Genomic DNA, 13720 nt, shown 5'->3' with positions numbered 1-13720 from the left:
ATGCGTAGCATTTTAATAAAACTGTTGAGGTTACAGCAGCGAGGAATATGAACGTGTAACGTTATGAGTTATTTGATTTAATCTGTGTTATTTTAATGTTTCGTTTTTTTACCTAAAAAGAGACGATGTTGATGATGTGTCTGCATTTAATCATTTCAGCGGGCTTAAATACATCACCCTTTACAGCAGATTTAGTTCGCAAACAACTGACAGTTGCAATAATTAATCCTAAAACTCGACATTATATCTTACTTTTCGCAGCATCAGTCGCGCGCGCTCACAATCTCCCGGTTCTTATTTGTGAATTCAGATGACTGGAGACTCGCTCTAAACGGCTCATTTGAATCAGTGAGTTTGAACAGCTGCAATTGGATCAGTCCAATTCGTGAATGAATCGCTTGTGGCGATTTGCGAACCGATTGAAAAGAATCAGTTTGTTCATTAATCAGACACTGCTTCTGCGTCTCGGAGCACGTAATATATTATAAGGAGTAACGACATGTTTTATTAAATGTAGTGGAGTAAAAAGTACGATATTATGCTTTGGAATGTAGTGAAGTAAAAGTAAAAGTTACTCAAAATAAAACTACTCCAGTAAAGTACAGATACTTGAAAAATGTACTTAAGTACAGTAACGAATTACAACTACTTCGTTACTGTCCACCACTGCTTTTAGCATAGCTTAGCATAGATCATTGAATCCTATTAGACCAATAGCATTACGTTCAAAAATGACCAACGAGTTTCCATATTTGTCCTATTTAAAACTTGACTCTTCTGTAGTTATATCGTGTACTAAGACCGGTGGAAATCCAAAGCTTCAATTTTCTAGGCTGATAAGATTAGGAACTACACTCCCATTCCGGCGTAATAGTCAAGGAAGTTTGCTGCCGTAATAAGGCTGAAGCAGGAGCAGTAATACCACGCAGCACATGTGCAAATGCTAAACTAGCTGGGAAATCATTTCTGATAATACTCCGCCTGCTTCGTCCATATTACGGCAGCAAACTTCCTTGACTATTACGCCGGAATGGGAGTGTAGTAGTTCCTAATCTTATCAGCCTAGAAACTCGCAGCTTTGCATTTCCACCGGTCTTAGTACATGATATAACTACAGAAGAGTCAAGTTTTAAATACAACAAATATGGAAACTCGTTGGTCATTTTTGAACGCGATGCTATTGGTCTAATGATCTATGCTAAGCTATGCTAAAAGTGATATCGCCAGAACAGGAGAACGACTGAATGGATTTCAAAACGGTAAAACCCAATTTATTAACTCGGGGGGATTTGGAGAATGAGCCTATTTCCAAAAAAAGTGGAGTGTTCCTTTAAGACTGGTTTTGTGGTCCAGGGTCACATTTTATTGTAACATTTTATAACTATAATCCAATTTAAATCTATAAACAACTCAGGTCAAAAGTATTCTAAAAGGTAATCCAGAAGTAGTCAGAATATATTACCTAAAAGGAGTAATCTAGATGACCTTACTGACTACAATTTCCATTTGTAATCAGTAACAGACTACAATTTGTAAGTAATCTACCCAGCACTGTCATTTACTCAGTGACAGTGAATCTCAACTACAGCATTCAAGCATCGAAATTAATGCAAAAACATAATAGTAGTATCTAAAAAGTGGTCCAGTATGACATAGTCAATTTTCTCATGCCCACTAGTTAGGTCATGCGTAAATTATTGCTTTCAGTGAATAATGTCTGCGTTTTCAAATCTGTCATGTACTATTATGTATAGTTTGGAATGTAGCTCACAATACAGGTTTGAAATGCATTAGGATAATGAAGTAATGACAGATTAGTTTCTTGAAAATTCCTTAAAAGCTGGATAGGTTTAAAGCTTTGTTCCTCATTGTTCTGCTTGTTTGCTTTGCTTGTGGTTATGTGCTGATGTTTAGGTTTTCTAACGTCTCTACAAGGCAGTTGAGGGTGTGTTTCTAATGCTATGCTCATGCCACGGTTTCTGAAACTGCTGGATTTCAGTTTCAGTTGAAGTCAGTCTTTGTGTCTTTTGTTTGTTTAGATCAGTGCCAGCAACAAAATGGATTTAACTGTAGATTACTAACAATTAGTAGCCAGTAACAACAGCTAAGTTGATTTTATTTCAACATTCATATTGCAGCTTCTCCACGCTTTGAAAAGTCGACATTTCAATAGTCATTCTAATTTTTCTAGTTATGCTCAGATTTAAAGTATTTATTTAACTAGAAACAACTCTTTGTGAGTGTGAGCTCTACAAAATAATACAAAATAAACATTATCTAAAATATTTTAAAACTATTTTACAGTAGTGCTGTTATTAGTGCGTTAACACGAGTGAAAAAAAAATTCAGTTTAATGGCATTAAAAATATGTAACGCAGCTACCGCAGGGGTGTGGCTAGTGTTAGCCACAACTGCTGCTTCTATTTTTTTCTTGAACAGAAGAGTGTTTATTGAGCCACATCAAACAGGAGACTTCTCATCCACACACTCCAACTTCACTTCTGCACCAGACGCTAGTCAAACCAGCACTGAAACGCTACAGGTGATGAGGCAGCTTTAGTAGAACAACAGTAAACTGCGGTCAGATGAGCTGAGATGTTGTCAGACCATATGTCAGTAAATACAAATTTACCTGTCCTGTCAGCCATTATACTGTGCTTATACTGCGCTTCAGTTGCACAAATATGGCGTCACATGCTGTATCCTGTATCATTTTATATTAAAGCACAAATTAAACTGTCACGTTGAGCAGCGGCAGCTCTTAAAGTAGTAGCAGCCAAATAAGATAATAACCCAGCTGCTGTGATGTCCGTTAATCAAAGAACAAAAGAAATAAGGAAAATCAATAACTTTTGTAGCTTTAGGATTCATCTATATTTAATTTAGTGTTTAATAATTTTATTCAGTTTTTGTATATTTTTCACTTGCTGAAAGGAACAGGTAAATCATTGGTTTATGTGAAGATTGTTTTTAGTTCACTTAAATTAGATGATAGATTTTTTAACAATTTTTAAAAAAATATATACTGTTTATGTTGTTTCTATTGAAGATTGAATGTGAAATTATTGCAATATAAAAGTGTATTTTAAAATGTTAAGGTTAGGTGGGATTAATCGCAATTAATTTTAGAAAAAAATTAATTAGTTCATTTTTTTTTCTTTATTTTTTTAAACGATTGACAACACTATTTTACAGTTTAACCTATTTAATTCAAAATGCTCCAGGCGTGTTGCAATATAAAAATATATTTTAAAACGTTAAGGTTAAGTAGGATTAATCACGATTCATTTTAGAAAAAAATTGTGCAATTAATTAGTTAATTTTTTTTAATTGATTGACAGCACTATTTTACAGTTTAACCTATTTAATTTAAAATGCTCCAGATGTTTTGCAATATAAAAATCTATGTTAAAGCATTAAGGTTAAGTGGGATTAATCACTTAAAATGTGCGATTTCAATGTGCTTCAGATGTGTTGCAATATAAAAATTATTTTAAGGTTAGGTGGGAATACTCATGATTAAGCACGATTAATTTAATAAAAATCTGCAATTAATTACTCAATATTTTTTTGCAATTGACAGCACTATTTTACAGTTTAACCAAACTGTTAAATTTAATTCAAAATGCTCCAGATGTGTTGCAATATAAAAATCTATTTGAAAACGTTAAGGTTAGATGGGATTAATCACGATTAATCGCAATTAATTGCAGAAAAATGCAATTAATTGCAGGAAAAATGCAATTAATTAGTTCTTTTTTTTATTATTGATTGACAGCACTATTTTACAGTTTAACCTATTTAATTCAAAATGCTTCAGATGTGTTGGAGTAAAAATATGTTTTAAAACATTACGGTTTAGCGAGATTAATCACGATCAATCACAATTAATTTTAAGGAAAAATGTGTGATTAATTTTTGTTTTTGTTTTCTTGATTGACAGCACTATTTTACAGTTTAACCAAACTGTTACATTTCATTTAAAATGCTCCAGATGTGTTGCAATATAAAAATCTATTTGAAAACGTCAAGGTTAGGTGGGATTAATCACGATTAATTGCAGAAACAATGTGCAATTAATTAGTTAATTTGATTGAATTGATTGACAGCACTAGTTTACAGTTTAACCTATTTAATTCAAAATGCTCCAGATGTGTTGGAGTATAAAAATATGTTTTACGGTTAAGCGGGATTAATCTCGATCAGTCAAGATTAATTTTAAGGAAAAAATGTGTGATTTAATTGAGTGAGTGAATGAATGAATGAATGATTTTTTTTTTATTATTATTATTTTTTATTGATTGACAGCACAGGTTTTTTTTTTACAGTTTAACCTATTTAATTCAAAAGGTTCTAGACGTGTTGCATTATAAAAAATATATTTTAAAACATTAAGGTTAGGTGGGATTACTCATGATTAATCACGATTCATTTCAGACGAAAATGTGTGATTTAATTAATTACATTTTTTAATCTATTACAGTTAACTTATTTAATTCAAAATGCTCCATATTTCAACAAATTAATTTAGGTTATTTTTTTACATTAAAAAAGTCTATATATCTCACAATATAATTTTTTAATTATGTAACAAGACTCTTGAAACTGTACATTTTGTGTCAACTACTTAAACCATTTTTTAACTATTTCATTTATAATAAAGTGTTTTATTATTAATAAATTGATCATTTAATTTCTTTCCAGACAACACAATAGATAATCTCTGATGCCCTTAGTTTGGTCAAAGCTATCTCACACCAAACAGTGTGACGACCAGCTATTGCTATGGTTATCACTATGTCAACCATCACACGTTTGGGTTAGTAGAAGTGACACCACCTGATCATTTACAAGACCAACTGGCTAAGAGAAAAACACAGAGGTGGCAGATGTTTACAGGCTCAAGTTCAGCCCCTACCAGTTCTCATTAGTACACCGTCATTGAAACCGTCATTTCCCTGCAGAGAAAAATAAAGCTGCATGCTGCACTTCTTCTGCACCTGACGTAGCAACTGCAACCCAGCACGCAACTGCTCCTCAGTGTTTTTATCTCTCTCTGTCCGTCTCTAACAGGTTGCCATACGCACAGTACTTTGGTGGCGTGTCATCCCTGAGCAAGGAACAGTATCTAAAGATAAATGGCTTCCCAAACAACTACTGGGGCTGGGGAGGAGAAGATGATGACATATTTAACAGGTCAGAGATCACTCTTAATGGAATACTGCATGCAAAAATGGCAATTCTGTGATTATTGCTCACCCTCATCTTGTTCCAGATCCATTTGCTGAGTGTTTTTTACAAAATCTTCCGATTTACACCATACAACAGCAGTTTATAGTTTTCAGAAACTGTTTTTTGTCATGGAATTGCAACCATTTATCTCACAATTCAAACTTTTTTCTCATATGCGAGATGTAAGCTCTGAATTGTGAGGGGGAAGAAAGTCTTTTGCTGATTGTTTTTTTTTTTTTTGTGACCACAACCTCAATCTACATTGTTCACAGAAAATGTTGGCAAACAAGTTTGGAACATCATGAGAGTGTGAAAACAATGGCAGAAAATCACTGTGAAATGTCCTCCCTTGTATTTACATTTGTGCACACCCACATTCAAATGTGTGTGTTAACAGAGTCTAGTGTGAACGCTCCTTTACACTGAAAAGCTCAGTTTCATGTGTTTTCACCCTAGACCGGAGCTCTTGTCTATCTTTTAGTGCAGTTAACCAAGGAAACCTCTGATCCAGCAAAAACGGAAACGTTTTTCAGCTGAGGGTTCCATTTTAGGCCTCACACATCCTGTTGCTGTGCTGTCAGCATGGCACTGCAAAATCAAAAAGCTTAAGCATGTGAGACAGAGTACATACACCCATTCAAAAGAGTGGGGGTCAGTAAGATTTTTTTTTTTTTTTTTTAAAGAAATTAATACTTTTATTTAGCTAGGGTTTTTACAAAATCTATTTCAAATAAATGCTGTTTCTTTCCAGGGCTGTACACTTACTTTTATTTTTAGGAGCACTAAAAATTAATTTCCCATTCACTACTGTCTTTATGAATGGGAAATTGAATCATTGACTCACTAATTTCATTTAAAACCACATGTTCATTCATAAATGAAACACCACTGTGTTTGAATGGAGATCAGTTGTGACTTGTTTCAAACTATTTTTGATGACGAAATGGAGCAAAATCAGGCAATAGTGTTATAGTCAGACAATGTAAGTCATTTAATATTAACTTCTTGTTTATTTAACTGTTGTATTAAATCAATATCTCATTTACAAACTCCCTTAAAAATCAGTAAAAGTTGTCACTCATCTTAGTTTATTGCGATCTCACAAAGTTCCATTATAAACAATAAAGCTTTCTACTTTGCACAATCTCTTATTTACACTCTCTCTACACTGTGTTGATGAAAGGATTTGTGAGATATGTCTGTAATACATTACTCAATGTTTCAAAAACACATAGAAAGCTTTGAAGCGCCCCTCAGCGCAAACACAAATATGCTGATCGGGTCAGTCGCACTGGTGCTCCTAAATATTTTTTCATAGTTGTACGCAGTAGTTTTTAGTCACAAATGTGGAGTCAGACTGGAGTCAGATCAGTCTGAAGATCTGGGCTGAGTTTGGAGTTTGTAGAGTTAAAGCTCTAGGCTTTCTCAAGCCAACTTAATGATATTTAAAAATATATAAAACATAGACAACTAAAATAGAAATTTCAAAATGTTTAGTGTATTCTTAAAATGAAAATTCTGTCAATAATTGCTCACCCTCATGTCGTTCCAAACCTTTTTCATGAAATTCGAAAGCTTTCTGACCCTCCATAGACAGCAAGGGTCCTACTTCAAGGTCTAATTAAGTACCAAGAACATCGACATCAGTGGTTCAACCATAATTTTATAAAGCTACGAAAATGCCTTTATCCACAAAAAACTGTTCCGAAGATGAACAAAGTTCTTACGGGTTTGGAACAACATGAGGGTGAGTAATTAATGACAGAGTTTTCATGTTTGGGTGAACTATCCCTTTAAATAAGTGCAGCCTTGACTAGCATAAAAGGCTTATTTTAAAAACATTTTACAAAACCTCAAACGGTTGATCACTAATGTAGTTGAATTTAATAGTATATTATTACTTCAGTGCTCTGGTTCTGTGTTCATAACAGCTGGAAGAGAAAGTGCATTCTGCCAACAGCAGGACATGGCAGATAAAACCTCTTATCATCAGCTTGCCAGAGTGCAGACAGAAGACGTTAACTGTGTCACGTCCTCATTGCACGTTGCAGTACTTTTCCACAGCTGTCTTGTTTATCGTGCGTTTTTTTGGGACTTTCACCACTGTTATTTAAAGGATAGTGGAGAGTTACATTGGACTGGGAAATATTGTAAACTTGCATCATCTGCATGAACACCTGCATTTGTCAGCTGCTCAGCTATAGCCTTGTTTTTCCTGTGAAACATTCAGGAAACAGAAAATACTTGCAGAGCAGGACACTGCTTTTAATATTTAAAATGCCAAAGAATACTGGGTAGTGCTATCTGAACAAACCTCCTACACTTAAATGCTAAACTTTTTTTATACTGTTTGTGCTACAGACATAATAGGTACAGTTTTTGGGTGAACTACCATTTAAGGACTTTTTCCTGGTTGTTAAAACAAGAGGTGAAGGAAAATTCTGTCATTAATCACCAACCCTCATGTCGTTCCAAATCCATAAGACCTTCATTCATCTTTGTAAACACAAATTAAGATATTTTTGATTAAATCGAAAAGCTTTCTGACCCTGCATAGACAACAACGCAACTACCACATTCAAGGGCCAGAAAGGTAGTAAGAAAATTGTTAAAATTGTCCATGTGGCATCAGTGCTTCAACCGTAATGTTATGAAGCTGTGAGAATACATTTTTGTACTTTGAACTTTATTCAGCAATTTCTTCTCTTTTGTGTCATTTCCTGCCACCATTCATGAGAGTACCGTAGTCATGGTTCACTTGTGAAATGGCAGAAGGGAATGTTTTCTCGTAGTTCCGGAACCTGACTGGCACTCGATAAAACTCGATAAAAAAGATCTAGCAAGTCAAGCAAAACCATTTCCAATCCAACAAGTTTAGCCTGTATCTACATGAATGGGCAAAGATCAGTATCTGTAATGTGTACTGGCTTTTTTAAAGGCACAGTTACCCTAAAAAGTCGCAAAACATCTTTTTTTTTTCAATGGGGTCAAATATTGTCAATCAAATGAATTAATTATGACTGACTGATACGAGCTGTATGTTTTCACAGGGTTTCCTCCAAAGGGATGTCTATATCAAGGCCTGACGGGATGATTGGGAGATGTAGAATGATCCGCCATGAGCGAGACAAACAAAACGACCCTAATCCACAGAGGTACTAGAACTTATTACTTTATGGCTGCTTTAAACGTTTAAGCACTCTGATAATTTCAGTACATTACATACACCTGGCAGAATCTGCTAAATGTTATTTTTTTATTTAGTACTGACCTGAATAAGATATTTCACATAAAATACATTTACATATAGTCCACAAGAGAAAATAATAGTTGAATTTATAAAAATGACCCTGTTCAAAAGTTTACATACACTTGATTCTTAATGCTGTGATGTTACCTGAATGATCCACAACTGTGTTTTTTTTTTTTTTTGTTTAGTGGTAGTTGTTCATGAGTCCCTTGTTCGTCTTGAACAGTTAAACTTCTTCAGGTCCCACAGATTCTTTGGTTTCTCTGCATTTTTGCCCTTTCCACAATGACTGTCTGATTTTTGAGATCCATATTTTCACACTAAGGACAACTGAAGGACTCATATGCAACTATTACAGAAGGTTCAAACGCTCACTGATGCTCCAGAAGGAAACACAATTCATTGAGAGCCAGGGGTGAAAACGTTTCGAATTTAAAGATCAGTGTAAATGTATTTTATTTTTTAATTTGTTTTATTGTGGTCTTCTGTGGAACATGTAAGTGTCTTCTGTAGCTTCTGAAGGGCAGTGAAATATGAAAAAAAATTATATTAAGGGGAGACATGTCAAGTTTGAGATTTTGGCATTTTTTCAGACTAGTAGAAAGAAAACATCCAAAATACACTGTTAAGTGTTTATTTTATAGCACTTTATCTATTTGTGTCAATAGATTTCAATTACAATCGATATTTTTAAAGGCTGTTTTATCAAAATGAGTTTATTGTCCTACACTGAGCAATAAATCAACACTTCAGTAGCCCCCACACACATTAAACTTTATATTATTATTCCTGTCTATATCCTGAAAGTTTTTAGAGAGGGATTTGTTCATATATAATTTGCTTAATTTTATACATTTTATCATTTTATTGTTTTCATCCATTGTTTAGATTTTTGTACTAGAAATTCATGCAAAATGCACAAATTTAATTAAATAATGCCTAATTTGCATATTTAAACCCTAATATTTAAAAAAAAACCTTGTAATACAAAAAATGTTTGCAATTATCAGTGTAATCAATTAACTGGGTAAGTAAAGTGATAACTATTAGTTTTTTTTTTTACCCTATTCACCTGCGCTGTCTCGCCTTAAAGGGATAGTTCACCGAAAAATGAAAATTTGATGTTTATCTGCTTACCCCCAGGGCATCCAAGATCTAGGTGACTTTGTTTCTTCAGCAGAACACAAACGAAGATTTTTAACTAAAACTGGTGCAGTCTGTCAGCCAAATAATGGCAGTGAATGGGCACCAGACCTTTAAAAGTAAAAAAAACATGCACAGACAAATCCAAATTTCCCCCATGCGTCTCGTGACGATACATTGATGTCCTAAGACAACACTCATTGTTTACACAGTGCACAGAGATTGTGGGTATAGCGGCTATTCAAAATGGTAATTACTTGCGCTTATCCTGATTGTTTAAACAGATTTAAAGCTAAAAGATTACGTTTGCTTGCGCAAGCTCATTCGGGACTTTTCACCGGTTTCCCCTTACGGCGTTTGCGTATACTACGCCAGATGCGCCAGCCCAATGATAAACTCGTGATCAGGACAGATGGATATTGCTGTGTATCAAAGGTAAAAAATGATATAAATACTGTTCAGTTTCTCACAAAAACCGATCGTTTCGTGTCTTAGGACATCAATGTATCGTCACGAGCCGCAGGGTGTAATTTGGATTTGTCTGTGCATGTTTTTTATTTTTTTTACTTTTAAAGGTCTGGTGCCCATCCACTGCCATTATTTGGCTGACAGACTGCACCAGTTTTAGCTAAAAATCTTCATTTGTGTTCTGCTGAAGAAACAAAGTCATGTATGATGTATGATGCCTCTTATTTTGGTAAAACTTTGCATATTCTGCAAGGTATATATAAACTTTTGACTTTAACTGTATGTACAAGGTTATAAATAGTCCTGCTTTGCCTAATGTTAATTCCGTTTATTTCCTGTCACAGGTTTGACCGAATAGCTCACACAAGGGAAACGATGGCAAGCGATGGGATCAATTCATTAACATACAAGGTTGTTCAAATCGAGAAAGACCAGCTATACACCAAAATCACAGTGGATGTGGGAAAACCATGATTCCTGCATAGAGACCAATCTAAAACTGAGTGAAACCGCAGCGCTGACTGTCGAAACCAAATGTGCCTTGATCTATCAAGTCAAATGGATAGTTGTGGATTCTATATTTTTTTTAAAAGACACGCAAGTACTTAATGTTTTGCCATCTTTGCACATGTGATGGTGAACACAGGAGTCTGGACTCCTTTTGCCCAGTGTAGCAGAACTGTTCGGCTGCTAAAGGAGGCACACAAGGGTTTCAGGTTGTCTTCGAGGTGACAGGCCAACCTTGTTCCGTCTCAGACACTTCTGCTGAGGAAAAAGACTATATTTTGAGCCATTTGATGGAAGCAGCATTTTAAAAGTGATCTGAATTGCTGATGACAAAGTATGTGAGTTGCTGTGTATGGGATTTAGTTTGTGTGTTTGAAAGTGAATATTTAAAGGATTGATTCTGTTAATCAGCAAGCTAAGCAATGCAAAAAATTAGGGATATACCAATCAAGGGCTGGGGATATAATCATATGCCAGCAAACTGGCATTTTTGGGCTGTCACATTTTTGTTTACTTTTATAACAAATTGCATCTCATTATCTTGTTGCTGTACCAGGTTATTTGTACTTTACAGAGCCTTTAAATGATATCTCTTATTGTAAGGGGTGAGATGTCTGAATGTATCGGCCTGCATGGATTTTATTCTCAAGTGCTTGATGCGTATTGGACCATTATTATGTTTGCTGGAACACCAAAGTGGCAGCCTTGCAACTTAACAGACATTATGTCCACCCTTGCAGTTGGTGCATTATCTTTGCTGTATTTGTTTTTTTTTTTATTGCAGCACTATCAGGTCAAGCTTCTGTTCCATTTAATTGTTTTCACTCCTTAATTGCATTGTGAATTTCTCAGACTATGCTGGTTATTAAGGGCACAAGAATATCCAAGCTCTCTACTGTAATGAAAACATGAAGCCATTGAGAACTTTGCTGAATTGACCTGTTGATACTTGTGTTTTTTTTTTTCTCTCACATGTGCTGGTCTGCGCTTAAATTCTTCTGAACAAAGAAAACAGTGTTTTATTTTAAAACCTGTCATTGTGGAAACCAAAAATGCCTTTCATCTCTGTCGGGGGACGAAATGCAGACGCAGCAAATGAATGTATGTCAGCTGTTTGCTCAAGTGCTTTTCAAGATGGCGACTTAACAGCTCGTACACAATGCACAGAACGTTTAAGTTGCGCAGCCAACGTTTTTCCCTCCGTGCCGAGCACCCCGAAAGACCCATAGATTTTCTTTCCAGCTTAAAGACTCTCCAATGCCTTATAAAAAGTCCTTTGCACCAGGAAAGAAAACTACCTCTCCACACGGCACAGCACTCGCAAGCAGAAGGGATTACCGGCTAATGCTGTCTCTCAAACCAAAAGCTTTGGCAAATAATCTTCAGCTTTTTTCCCTCTTAGGTCAGTTTAAAACGAGGTTTTAAAATGTTTAGACAATGGTCTTTGTTTGAGAGCCAGCACATAATTAATTTTATTTGTACTTTTCATTTCCTTTTTTTAATTCTTTGATTTCTCTGTTTTTTTCGACCCTATTGTTTTCTATTTTTGATGATCCTCTTACTTAAGTGTAATTCAGTGAACAATGAACGCAATTTTAGAATTGTGGAAATGAAATGATTAAATTGTGTTTGATTTAACTCCGCTTGTGTGTTGTGAATTCCAATTAAAGATGTGATGTGTTTGGCCATAGGTATCATGGCAACGTTACAGCAAAAAAAAGCTGACAGGCCATTGAAACTTTTTATGCACACAATAACTGTTGTCTGACGACCTTTGTGATATTACTAGGGCCTTTATAAAAAATTTTTTTCAAAATCATTTTTTTTTTTTTTTTTTTCAAAATTTTAATTTGTCTGGTTTCTGTGTTTTGTTTTTATTTATTTAATATTTTTTCAAGACTTTTTTAATGATCAAATAAAAAGATTGAAATCATGAAACTTACACAATTTACTAGCAATATATTACAAGTTTAAAAACCTGCATTTTAAGGCCCTATAAAATCTGTTTTATTTTTTCCCAAATTCAGTTATTTATTTTTTTATTTTTTTTATATGGATTCCGTTTTTTTAAAGACTCTGTTTTAATGGTAAAATAACAAATTAATCCAGAAGCCTGTCTAATTAATTAAAGTCATGAAATTTACACAATTTAACAGCAATTCATTAAATGTTTAATAATAATTTAATTTTCAAGGCCCTATGAAAGGTTTTTTTTCTCCCCCAAATCCTTTTTTATTTTTTTCCAAATTTAGTTTTGTCCCGTTTTAATTTTTCAAGACAGTTTTAATGGTTAAATAAATAAATATTGATCAAAATGCATGTCTAATCAATTGAAATCATGAAACCTACACAATTGAACAGCAATTTATTAAAAGTTAAACAAAAATTACATTTTAAGGTCCTATGAAATCCGCTTTATTTTTGTCCAAGTTCCGTTTTTTTGTTTTAATTTTTCTAGACTTTTATTGGTTAAATAAAAAAAATATATGAATAAAAAAGCATGCCTAATTAATTGAAATCATGAAACTTGCACAATTTAACAGCAATTTATTAAATGTTTAACAAAAAAAATCATTTTTAAGGCCCTATGAAATACGGTTTATTTATTTTTTTCCTCAAATTCATTCAAAAAGTTTTCAGGTTTTAATTTTTCTAGACCCTGTTTTAATGGTTGATTAAAAAAAATATGAATAAAAAAGACTATTAAAGACTAAAAAAGCAATTTATTAAAAGTTTAACAAAAATTACAATAAAATATGTTTCTTTGAAATGTGATTCTTTTTTTTTTCTCAAATTCAGTTTTATTTATTTTTTTACCAAATTCATAATTTTTTTGGTTTCTATAAATTGTAATCAAAAGCATGTTCATTTATATTAAGTAACATATTTCTTCAAGTTAAACCAAACTTATATTTTGATGGGTTGACTGCGGTAAGTCCTTTAAGTTTCTGTTTTTATATAACATGACAATGGTTTAATGCTCATGAAGTGATTCTTAGAGCATTTCTAGAGATTATGTTTATGCAGAGGCTAAAAGCACAGCATGGGCACTTCAGCATTTGTGTAGTAAATAAAACCGCACGTCTGCTCCATTCATTCAAACAAAGACTGCTCTGTTTT

General features: G+C 33.8%; 2 protein-coding genes across 2 annotated transcripts in view; both read left to right on the top strand.

The window, feature by feature from the left end:
• The window catches only part of b4galt1l (DP-Gal:betaGlcNAc beta 1,4- galactosyltransferase, polypeptide 1, like), a 31302-nt gene extending 19064 nt beyond the window's left edge, over window positions 1-12238 (top strand). Inside the window, exons 4-6 of the mRNA XM_073820740.1 lie at window positions 5074-5196; window positions 8283-8387; window positions 10438-12238. Of these exons, the coding sequence (XP_073676841.1) occupies window positions 5074-5196; window positions 8283-8387; window positions 10438-10567 (358 nt within the window). The 3' untranslated portion in view covers window positions 10568-12238. The remainder of the gene's footprint in view (window positions 1-5073; window positions 5197-8282; window positions 8388-10437) is intronic.
• igfbp7 (insulin-like growth factor binding protein 7) overlaps window positions 1-13720 on the top strand; it is a 380063-nt gene that overhangs the window by 66418 nt on the left and 299925 nt on the right. The window lies entirely within an intron of this gene.

This window comes from Garra rufa, chromosome 16 (genome assembly GCF_049309525.1).
Source record: "Garra rufa chromosome 16, GarRuf1.0, whole genome shotgun sequence".
Taxonomy (NCBI): domain Eukaryota; kingdom Metazoa; phylum Chordata; class Actinopteri; order Cypriniformes; family Cyprinidae; genus Garra; species Garra rufa.
The sequence above is the reverse complement of the archived record's forward strand: the minus strand, read 5'-3'. Positions and strand labels throughout refer to the sequence as shown.